Source organism: Salvelinus namaycush, chromosome 35 (assembly GCF_016432855.1).
Source record: "Salvelinus namaycush isolate Seneca chromosome 35, SaNama_1.0, whole genome shotgun sequence".
Lineage (NCBI taxonomy): Eukaryota > Metazoa > Chordata > Actinopteri > Salmoniformes > Salmonidae > Salvelinus > Salvelinus namaycush.
In genome coordinates this window covers 4,634,435-4,646,998 of record NC_052341.1, presented here as the reverse complement: position 1 = coordinate 4,646,998, position 12,564 = coordinate 4,634,435, and the positions used below count along the sequence as shown (strand labels likewise).

The 12,564-nt window shown below is 46.8% G+C and overlaps 1 protein-coding gene across 1 annotated transcript in view; it reads right to left on the bottom strand.

Moving 5' to 3' along the window:
- LOC120029364 (transforming acidic coiled-coil-containing protein 2-like) overlaps window positions 1-12,564 on the bottom strand; it is a 76,841-nt gene that overhangs the window by 45,486 nt on the left and 18,791 nt on the right. The window contains exons 3-5 of the mRNA XM_038974592.1: window positions 2,698-2,804; window positions 798-1,879; window positions 30-448 (exon numbers count right to left, since the gene is read on the bottom strand). Coding sequence (XP_038830520.1) covers window positions 30-448; window positions 798-1,879; window positions 2,698-2,804 — 1,608 coding nt within the window. The remainder of the gene's footprint in view (window positions 1-29; window positions 449-797; window positions 1,880-2,697; window positions 2,805-12,564) is intronic.

The following is a 12,564-nucleotide window of genomic DNA, read 5'->3' as shown; positions in this document are numbered from 1 at the left end:
CCTAATAATGCAATGGGATTAAAACTTACGATTTGATCGGTTTCTTCTTGGGCTTGGCCGGTTTGTTCTGGTTGTGGTCCTCCAGCTCCCTAACTTCATCGTTATCAACCTCGTCGTCATTGGCCGACACCTCGAAAGAGGCGGAGCCAGAGGCAGCCTTGGGTGGAAACGCAGCCGTCCTATTGGACGAACCCTTGAAGGAGTTAACAGCTGACTCATTGAAGGTGTCAGAGTCAAAGCTATAGGAGGGTTTGTTCAGCTCGGGAGAGACGGGGATCCCGCTGTTAGAGCCGAACGGGTTGAAGTTTGGGTCGTCCCACTGGGCCGGGTCAAAGTCATAGGAGGCCTTAGAGACGGGAATGTCATCGGGGACTGGGGTGTTGGCTAGGGGTTCAGATGGGGGCTGGACGGTCTTCTTCAGACCCATCCTGGGCTTCCTTAGAGGCATCTGAAAATAATAATAATAATAACACATAATATGAATAATGATACAGTTTATTAATTTTCAAAACACTCCAAAGTAACTTTACGTAGTCAGCAATTTAATCAGTAAAATAAAAATCAAACATAAAACGTACAGATTAAACATATAGACGGACTAACCAAGGAGAGCACTATAAACATGATGACAGAATATAAAACGTACAGTTAAAACATATAGACGGACTAACCAAGGAGAGCACCAAACATGATGACAGACTAGAGTTGCAAAATTCCTGGAATCCAACTGGGGTTTCTGGGAGATCAGGGAATTTGGGGAAAGTTAACAGAATTTTGCAACCCTGTGACAGACTAACCTTGGAGCCTGTTTTTTTGCCCATCTTCTTGGGTGGTGGAGAGGCCTTGGGAGGCTCCTCGAGGGTCTCCTCAGAATAGTCAAACTCCAGCCTGACCGCCCCTGAGGTCCGAATCGGGGGGCTGGTTGAGGGAAGGGCTGGCTCGGCGTTAGGGCGCTCTGGGGGGTTAGAGACAGGGGCAACGGACAGCACGCCTCCCTTCCTACCCAACGGCGGGGAGTTAGCGACTTTACTCCCTCCGTTGTTGAACGGGTCGATGTCTTCAAAGTTGTCTGGGTCCCATTTGTAGGTCCCACTGAGGGGAGAGCCTTCGCTGCCTGGGGGGGCCTCCGGCACGGAGATGGGGGTGTCCTCCTGTCGGTTGGGTATAGAGATAGCTGGGGTCGGGGTCAGAATAGAAGTAGGGGCCAGGATTAGTTGATTATTTGTCTCTGGGCTAATGTGATTGGTCTCTTCAATGAGCGAGGCGGAGCTTTCCACACATGGCTTCCTGGTTCTGCAGAGCGTGCCTCCTGTACTGGGCGTGGCCGAGGTAGGACCAGGGGCGGAGTCTACTGTGGCTCCTCCTACTTCCGAATCCTCAGAGCCCAATAGGGGGCTGGCTGCTCTGGTGGGCTCGGCACTGTTCTCCAGCTCCGGTGTGGTTCCGGAGGACGGAGGTTGGGGGCTCTCTAGGTTAGAGCTCTGCGTGGCGAGAGGCTTCTTTTTCAGGGAGCCGCCTGGGCGGAGAGGCCCCTTCTTGGAGGGTCTGCGGAGAGTCCCTGGAGCACTCTCAGTACCACTGTCAACACTAAAGGCCTCAGCTAAGGGACGGGAGTCTCCGATTGAGATGGAGGATCCTCCGCCGTCTAGAGGGTCGGAGCCGTCTAGCTCCCCAGCCTGGAGGCTCAGAGAGCGGGTTAGAGTTGATCGGCTCTGGGCCTCTGCAGCAGCAGCAGCAGCAGCAATGAGCTGGTCTAAGTTATAGGCTCCGCTAGCAGCTATGGGCTTGTCCTCGTCAAAGACTATGGACAGGGAGCTACCATGGTGACCTTTAGCCTCTGACCCGGGTTCACCGTCTGCCTCAGAGTCACAGCCAAGACCTGGAGGAACAGAGACATATATATGATAGGTATTATATAGTCATGACACAATCCCTTTATGGTGTTTGAATGAGAGAGAGAAAATACATTCTTCTGATGCTTGTTAGTTGTATTTGTTTGAGAGAGAGAGAAACATGTTTGCATGACAATAAAGCCCTAAAATGTTATTGAGAGAGAGAGAAACATGTTTCCATGACAATAAAGCCCTAAAATGTTATTGAGAGAGAGAGAAACATGTTTCCATGACAATAAAGCCCTAAAATGTTATTGAGAGAGAGAGAAACATGTTTGCATGACAATAAAGCCCTAAAATGTTATTGAGAGAGAGAGAGCGACTGTACAACACTGTATATATATATATACATAATATGACATTTGAAATGTGTTTTATTCTTTTGGAATTTTTGTATGTGTAATGTACATTTGTACATTTGTTTATTATATATTTCACTTGCCTTGGCAATGTAAACATATATTTCCCATGCCAATAAAGCCCTAAAATTGAATTGAATTGAGAGAGAGAGATAGAGATGATGGTGAAGGCTGTCTGGTTTTAAGACTAATTAAATTAATGAATGAGCTCTGAATATTTCATCACAACCTCCCAGCTGTCCAATCAGTAAAACACAAATGAACATTGTGATGGATGGCTGAAGCTTTTCTGCATAGATAAGACCTGCTTATATCCTTTAGCAGCTCAGTGATGCTGGTCTGACTGACTGAACAGAGAAAACCTCTTTGTTTGAAGTACCAGTAGTCACCAGTAGAGGGCATTCTAAATCTCTGTCTCTCTGTGAATGTGCACGAGTCTCTCTCACCGGTGTCTTCCGAGGTCAGCAGCTGGGTATGAGGGTCTGTCTCCGTGGGGGACTTGACCGGGGTGGTCGACTCTGGCGTCTCGAACGCTCCGTCTGAGTCTGAGCTCCTATAGGACAGAGAGAGAGAGACTCAGTATCACTGTAGACCTCATAGGGACCATGGTGTAGAGAGAGAGAGAGACAGAGAGAGAGAGAGAGAGAGAGAGAGAGAGAGAGAGACAGAGAGAGAGAGCCAGAGAGAGAGAGAGCGAGAGAGAGAGAGACAGAGAGAGAGAGCGAGAGAGAGAGAGACAGAGAGAGAGACAGAGAGAGAGACAGAGAGAGAGAGTGAGAGAGAGACAGAGAGAGAGAGAGAGAGAGAGAGGAGAGAGAGAGAGAGAGAGGGAGAGAGAGACAGAGAGAGAGACAGAGAGAGATAGAGAGAGAGATAGAGAGAGAGACAGAGACAGAGAGAGAGACAGAGAGCGAGAGAGAGAGAGCGAGAGAGAGAGAGCGAGAGAGAGAGAGACAGAGAGAGAGACAGAGAGAGAGACAGAGAGAGAGAGAGAGAGAGAGAGAGAGAGAGAGAGAGAGAGAGAGAGAGAGAGAGAGAGAGAGAGAGAGAGAGAGAGAGACGCTGTATCACTGTAGACCTCATAGGGACCATGGTGTGAAGGGAAAGAGTCTCATTTTCACTGGTACGATGAGTCCACAAAGCAGAAGATATAAAACATTGATCAGAGCCAATAACAGTACGATACACCAGAACATCACCAACATCCCAGCATCAGAGTACGATACACCAGAACATCACCAACATCCCAGCATCAGAAACTAGTCACTAAATCAATCAATCAATCAGAACAATTGCACACCTCAGTGAACTCATTCGTCATCGGGGCTCTGCCCTAGTGCCACCTGGGAAACCAAATGGAACGAATGTTGTAAGTCATTCCAAACATTTGGAGCGTAAAAAACTAAAAGCGGATTTACTTAATTCCGTGGAGATCCGAGGGATCAGAAGAGTTAACCAATCCTGTGAACGTCTTCAGTATCTCATTATTTTATACGTTAGCAATGAAGTTTTGTAAGTTGGAAGCTTTGTGTCGTAGGGCTTTGTAAACAAAAGGGAGTAATGAATTGATCTACATGGACCCAGCCAACCTTTTGATACAGGATTCAGCGATGCGTATTAAAACTGTCACCTGTGATAAAACGAATGGCGCTATGGTAGACGGCATACAAAGGTTTAAGAGTAGTGGCTGCTGCATTCTGGGAAATGGTGTCACAATAATCAAGAACTGGCAGGAAAGTTGACTGTACAATCTACTTCCTGCTGTTTAGGGAGAGGCAAGATCTATTTCTGAAAAAGAAGTCCACTTTAAGTCTTATCTTTTTAACTAGCTCATCCGTATGTTTTTTAAACATTACGTTTTTGTCAATCCAGATACCCGGATATTTGTAGTCGGGAACCTGATCGATCGGAGAACCATCCAGTGAATAAATATGTAGTTCATGTCACGTTCGTTTAAGGATGGATTGGACCAAGGTGCAGCGTAGGAGGCCATACATTTACTTTATTTTAAATGACACCTAAAAAACAACAAAATACAAAAACGAATGTAAAAATACATGCAGTGCAGAAAGCAACTACACACAAACAAGATCCCATAATCTAAGGTGGGAAAAAGGGTTGCCTAACTTCTTATGGCTGCAGGGGCAGTATTGAGTAGCCGGATAAAAGGTGCCCATTTCAAACGGCCTCGTACTCAATTCTTGCTCGTACAATATGCATATTATTATTACTATTGGATAGAAAACACTCTCTAGTTTCTAAAACCGTTTGAATTATATCTGTGAGTAAAACAGAACTCCTTTTGCAGCAAACTTCCTGACAGGAAGTGGAAAATCTGAAATCGATGCTCTGTTCTAGGGCCTGCCTATAAATGTCCTTGATATTCATTAGAATACATGCACTTCATACGTCTTCCACTAGATGTTGACAGGCAGTGAGAGAAGAAATGGAGTGAATAACTTGATCTGTGGTCGAATAAAAGCTCTTTGTATGACGTGTCACCAGTTTCCTGTTTTCTGGAGAGCGCGTGAAGGGACCTGGTTTTGCCTTCTGATAAGCTGTCGTTATAGACGACTAATATCTCCGGCTTTGATTTTATTTGATACATGTGACAATATCATCGTAAAGTATGTTTTTTCAATATAGTTTTATTAGATTATTGAAATTTATTCGGGACGTTAGGCGTGTTGCGTTGTGTGCCTTTTTTCAGGAAGGAGAGCTTCGCGCCACTTTGCTAGCTTTCCGTGCTAATTGACTGGAGAAGAGGACATTCTAAATCCAAACAACGATTGTTCTGGACAAAGGACCCCTTGTACAACATTCTGATGGAAGATCGTCAAAAGTAGGACCCATTTTATGATGCTATTTCATATATCTGTCGAACATGTTGTACTAGTAGTTTGCGCCCAGAGTTTGGGCACTCTCTCGCTATAACTAAGCTGGATGTCGTAATGAAGTTATTTTTAGAATTCTAACACGGCGATTGCATTAAGAACTAGTGTATCTATCATTTCCTATACAACATGTATTTTTTAGTAATGTTTATGAATGTAACGGGCCTCCTCCTTCTCTTCATCCGAAGAGGAGTAGCAAGGATTGGACCAACGTGCAGCGGGTTGTGAATACATAATGAACTTTATTAACAAAACTAAACTAAACACACGAAGAACACTTGATAATTTTACAAAACAACAAAACGGAGTAGACAGACCTGGACATGCGTACTTACATAAAACGAAGAACTCACGAACAGGAAAATGACTACACAAAAGAACGAACGTACAAACAAACCGAGACAGTCCCGTGTGGCGCGACAAACACAGACACCGGAGACAATCACCCACAAACAAACAGTGAGAACAACCTACCTTAATATGACTCTCAATCAGAGGAAACGTCAAACACCTGCCTCTAATTGAGAGCCATACCAGGCAACCCCAAAACCAACATAGAAACAGAAAACATAGACTGCCCACCCAAAACTCACGCCCTGACCAATAAACACATACCAAACAACAGAAAACAGGTCAGGAACGTGACAGAACCCCCCCCTCAAGGTGCGAACTCCGGGCGCACCCCTACAACTCAAGGGGAGGGTCTGGGTGGGCATCTGTCCGCGGTGGCGGCTCCGGCGGTGGACGAGGACACCACTCCACCACTGTCTTTGTCCCCCTCCTTAGCGTCCTTTGAGTGGCGACCCTCGCCCCCGACCATGGTCCAGGAACCTTCACTAAGGCCCCTCCTACATAGAGGAGACAGCTCAGGACAGAGAGGTAGCTCAGGACAGAGAGGTAGCTCAGGACAGAGAGGTAGCTCAGGACAGAGAGGTAGCTCAGGACAGAGAGGTAGCTCCGGACAGAGAGGTAGCTCCGGACAGAGAGGTAGCTTAGGACAGAGGGACAACTCTGTACTAATGGCAGCTCCGGACTGAGTGGCAGCTCCGGACTGGGTGGCAGCTCCGGACTGGGTGGCAGCTCCGGACTGGGTGGCAGCTCCGGACTGAGTGGCAGCTCATGACTGGAGGGCAGCTCATGACTGGAGGGCAGCTCATGACTGGAGGGCAGCTCATGACTGGAGGGCAGCTCATGACTGAAGGGCAGCTCATGACTGAAGGGCAGCTCATGACTGAAGGGCAGCTCATGACTGAAGGGCAGCTCATGACTGTAGGGCAGCTCATGACTGTAGGGCAGCTCATGACTGAAGGGCAGCTCATGACTGTAGGGCAGCTCATGACTGTAGGGCAGCTCTGGCAGCTCCTGACTGGCTGGCGGCTCTGGCAGCTCCTGACTGGCTGGCGGCTCTGGCAGCTCCTGACTGGCTGGCGGCTCTGGCAGCTCCTGACTGGCTGGCAGCTCTGGCAGCTCCTGACTGGCTGGCGGCTCTGGCAGCTCCTGACTGGCTGGCGGCTCTGGCAGCTCCTGACTGGCTGGCGGCTCTGGCAGCTCCTGACTGACGGACGGCTCTAGCGGCTCCTGACTGACGGACGGCTCTAATGGCTTGGGACAGACGGGTGGCTCAGAAGGCGCTGGGCAGACGGATGGCTCAGAAGGCGCTGGGCAGACGGATGGCTCAGAAGGCGCTGGGCAGACGGATGGCTCAGACGGCGCTGGGCAGACGGATGGCTCAGACGGCGCTGGGCAGACGGATGGCTCAGACGGCGCTGGGCAGACAGATGGCTCAGACGGTGCTGGGCCGACAGATGGCTCTGCCCTGCTGAGGCGCACAGTAGGCCTGGTGCATGGTGCCGGAACTGGAGGTACCGGGCTGACGGCACGCACCTCAGGGCGAATGCGTGGAGAAGGAACAATGCGTACAGGGCTCTGGAGACGCACAGGAGGCTTGATGCGTGGTGCCGAAACTGGAGGCACTGAGCTTGAGACACGCACCACAGGGAGAGTGCGTGGAGGAGGAACAGGGCTCTGGAGACGCACTGGAAGCCTGGTGCGTGGTGTAGGCACTGGTGGTACTGAGCTGGGGCGGGAAGGTGGCGCCGGATATACCGGACCGTGTAGGCGTACTGGCTCCCTTGAACACTGAACCTGCCCAACCTTACCTGGTTGTATGCTCCCCGTCGCCTGACCAGTGCGGGGAGGTGGAATAACCCGCACCGGGCTATGTAGGCGAACCGGGGACACCATGCGTAAGGCTGGTGCCATGTAAGCCGGCCCAAGGAGACGTACTGGTGGCCAGATATGTAGAGCCGGCTTCATGGCACTTGGCTCAATGCTCAATCTAGCCCTACCAGTGCGAGGAGGTGGAATAACCCGCACCGGGCTATGCACACGTACAGGAGACACCGTGCGCTCTACTGCGTAACACGGTGTCTGCCCGTACTCCCGCTCTCCACGGTTAGCCTGGGAAGTGGGCGCAGGTCTCCTACCTGACTTCGCCACACTACCCTTTAGCCCCCCCCCCAAGAAATTTTTGGGTTGTACTTGCGGGCTTCCAGCCTTGCTTCCGTGCTGCCTCCTCATATCGTCGCCTCTCCGCTTTAGATGCCTCCAGCTCCGCCTTGGGACGGCGACACTCCTCTGGCTCTGCCCAGGGTCCTTCTCCGTCCAGAATCTCTTCCCATGTCCAATCCTCCTTGACCCACTGCTGCTGTCGTTGCTGTCCGTTAACCCGCTGCTTGATCTGGGTTTGGTGGGTGATTCTGTAACGGGCCTCCTCCTTCTCTTCATCCGAAGAGGAGTAGCAAGGATTGGACCAACGTGCAGCGGGTTGTGAATACATAATGAACTTTATTAACAAAACTAAACTAAACACACGAAGAACACTTGATAATTTTACAAAACAACAAAACGGAGTAGACAGACCTGGACATGCGTACTTACATAAAACGAAGAACTCACGAACAGGAAAATGACTACACAAAAGAACGAACGTACAAACAAACCGAGACAGTCCCGTGTGGCGCGACAAACACAGACACCGGAGACAATCACCCACAAACAAACAGTGAGAACAACCTACCTTAATATGACTCTCAATCAGAGGAAACGTCAAACACCTGCCTCTAATTGAGAGCCATACCAGGCAACCCCAAAACCAACATAGAAACAGAAAACATAGACTGCCCACCCAAAACTCACGCCCTGACCAATAAACACATACCAAACAACAGAAAACAGGTCAGGAACGTGACAATGAATAGTTATTTGGTCAGAATATGTGGGTGTCAGAAAAATATCCGGACGTTGTGGGAAAAAGATGCTACGTTAGCACAATGTATAACCACTGATTTCAGCTCTAAATATGCACATTTTCGAACAAAACATAAGTGTATGTATAACCTGATGTTATAGGACTGTCATCTGATGAAGCTTATCAAGGTTAGTCAAAAATTATATATCTTTTGCTGGTTTGTTACGATCGCTAACTTTTGCTGCTGGGGAATGGCTTGTGTTTCTGGCTATTGTGGTAAGCTAATATAATGCTATATTGTGTTTTCGCTGTAAAACACTTAAGAAATCGGAAATATTGGCTGGAATCACAAGATGCCTGTCTTTCATTTGCTGTACACCATGTATTTTTCAGAAATGTTTTATGATGAGTATTTAGGTATTTGACGTTGGTGTCTGTAATTACTCTGGCTGCTTCGGTCCTATTTGTGACGGTAGCTGTGATGGTAGCTGCAATGTAAAACTGATTTATACCTCAAATATGCACATTTTTCGAACAAAACATAGATGTATTGTATAACATGTTATAAGACTGTCATCTGATGAAGTTGTTTCTTGGTTAGTTTGGTTGGTTCTTGGTTAGTTAGGTTGGCTTTGTGCATGCTACCTGTGCTGTGAAAAATGTCTGTCCTTTTTTGTATTTGGTGGTGAGCTAACATAAATATATGTGGTGTTTTCGCTGTAAAACATTTTAAAAATCGGACATGTTGGCTGGATTCACAAGATGTTTATCTTTCATATGCTGTATTGGACTTGTTAATGTGTGAAAGTTAAATATTTCTAAAAAATATATTTTGAATTTCGCGCCCTGCACTTGAAGTGGCTGTTGTCATATTGTGCCCGGCTTCGGGCTTGCAGCCCAAAGAAGCTAAGTATGATCCCCAATCAGAGACAACGATAGACAGCTGCCTCTGATTGGGAACCATACACGGCCAACAAAGAAATAGAAAACATAGATTTGCCACACCCAAGTCACACCCTGACCTAACCAAATAGAGAATAAAAAAGCTCTCTGAGGTCAGGACGTGAAGATCATCTGGAAAATTCTGAAAAAATGCCCACGTTAATTAAGTACATGTTTTAAACCAACCAGGGCTTTCTGTAAGGTAACAAGGTCAGATTGAAGCTCTAACAGCCTAGTCCACAGTTGGATCAATGGCATAACAGTCTTCATACAGATGGATATTACACGTTTTAAAAGAAAAACCAATATTATTTCTATAAAATAGTCAAGAGAACCGGTCCCAGTGCCAAACTCTGCAATATACCTTTAATTATATCCAGAAAACTACAATTAACACCATCAGAGAGAACACATTGAGTCCTGCCTCACAGATCATTTTCAAACCAGGCCTACTTCCGCCGACTATTGAATATGAATGTGATGGTCAACGGTATCGAAGGTCTATATGAATGTGATGGTCAACGGTATCGAAGGTCTATATGAATGTGATGGTCGACGGTATCGAAGGTCTATATGAATGTGATGGTCAACGGTATCGAAGGTCTATATGAATGTGATGGTCAACGGTATCGAAGGTCTATATGAATGTGATGGTCAACGGTATCGAAGGTCTATATGAATGTGATGGTCAACGGTATCAAAGGTCTATATGAATGTGATGGTCAACGGTATCGAAGGTCTATATGAATGTGATGGTCGACGGTATCGAAGGTCTATATGAATGTGATGGTCAACGGTATCGAAGGTCTATATGAATGTGATGGTCAACGGTATCGAAGGTCTATATGAATGTGATGGTCAACGGTATCGAAGGTCTATATGAATGTGATGGTCGACGGTATCGAAGGTCTATATGAATGTGATGGTCGACGGTATCGAAGGTCTATATGAATGTGATGGTCGACGGTATCGAAGGTCTATATGAATGTGATGGTCGACGGTATCGAAGGTCTATATGAATGTGATGGTCGACGGTATCGAAGGTCTATATGAATGTGATGGTCGACGGTATCGAAGGTCTATATGAATGTGATGGTCAACGGTATCGAAGGTCTATATGAATGTGATGGTCAACGGTATCGAAGGTCTATATGAATGTGATGGTCAACGGTATCGAAGGTCTATATGAATGTGATGGTCAACGGTATCGAAGGTCTATATGAATGTGATGGTCAACGGTATCGAAGGTCTATATGAATGTGATGGTCGACGGTATCGAAGGTCTATATGAATGTGATGGTCAACGGTATCGAAGGTCTATATAAATTTATGGTCAACGTAGTTATTCCGTAAGGTCTATATTGGTCGACGTATCGAGGTCTATGATGTGATGTCGACGGTATCGAAGGTCTATATGAATGTGATGGTCGACGGTATCGAAGGGTCTATATGAATGTGATTGGTCGACGGTATCGAAGGTCTATATGAATGTGATGGTCGACGGTATCGAAGGTCTATATGAAATGTGATGGTCGACGGTATCGAAGGTCTATATGAATGTGAGTGGTCGACGGTATCGAAGGTCCTATATGAATGTGATGGTCGACGGTATCGAGGTCTATTATGAATTTGATGGTTCGACGGTATCGAAGTCTATATGATGTGATGGTCGACGGTATCGAAGGTCTATATGAATTGATGGTCGACGGTATCGAAGGTTCTATATGAATGTGATGGTCGACGGTATCGAAGGTCTATATGAATGTGATGGTCGACGGTATCGAAGGTCTATATGAATGTGATGGTCGACGGTATCGAAGGTCTTAGTTATGAATGTGATGGTCGACGGTATCGAAGGTCTATATGAATGTGATGGTCGACGGTATCGAAGGTCTATATGATGTGATGGTCGACGGTATCGAAGGTCTATATGAATGTGATGGTCGACGGTATCGAATGTCTATATGAATGTGATGGTCGACGGTATCGAAGGTCTATATGAATGTGATGGTCGACGTATCGAAGGTCTATATGAATGTGATGGTCGACGGTATCGAAGGTCTATATGAATGTGATGGTCGACGGTATCGAAGGTCTATATGAATGTGATGGTCGACGGTATCGAAGGTCTATATGATGTGATGATGGTGATGGGGAGGGAGGGGAGGGGGGACGGGGGGGGGAGGGGGGGGGGGCCCGATAATATTTGCGGTATCACGGACGGTCTATATGAATTGTGATGGTCGACGGTATCGAAGTCTATATGAATGTGATGGTCGACGGTATCGAAGGTCTATATGAATGTGATGGTCGACGGTATCGAAGGTCTATATGAAATGTGAATGGTCGACCGGTATCGAAGGTCTATATGAATGTGATGGTCGACGGTATCGAAGGTCTATATGAATGTGATGGTCGAACGGTATCGAAGGTCTATATGAATGTGATGGTCGACGTATCGAAGGTCTAATGAATGTGATGGTCCGGTATCGAAGGTCTATATAATGTGATGGTCAGCGGTATCGAAGGTCTATATGAATGTGATGGTCGACGTATCAGATGGTGAAGGTCTATATGAATGTGATGGTCGACGGTATCGAAGGTCTATATGAATGTGATGGTCGACGGTATCGAAGGTCTATATGAATGTGATTGGTCGACGGTATCGAAGGTCTATATGATAGTGATGGTCGACGGTATCGAAGGTCTATATGAATGTGATGGTCGACGGTATCGAAGGTCATTAATGTGTATGGTCGACGGTATCGAAGGTCTATATGAATGTGATGGTCGACGGTATCGAGGTCTATATGAATGTGATGGTCGACGGTATCGAAGGTCTATATGAATGTGATGGTCGACGGTATCGAAGGTCTATATGAATGTGATGGTCGACGGTATCGAAGGTCTATATGAATGTGATGGTCGACGGTATCGAAGGTCTATATGAATGTGATGGTCGACGGTATCGAGGTCTATATGAATGTGATGGTCGACGGTATCGAAGGTCTATATATGAATGTTGATGGTCGACGGTATCAAAGGTCTATATGATGTGATGGTCGACGGTATCGAAGGTCTATATGAATGTGATGGTCGACGGTATCGAAGGTCTATATGAATGTGATTGTCGACCGAGTATCGGAAGTCTATATTTATATGTTGATGGTCGGACCTGCGAGCCTGCTAGAGCGTGCAACTCGGAGTCCGCCAAAGAGGACTACTAC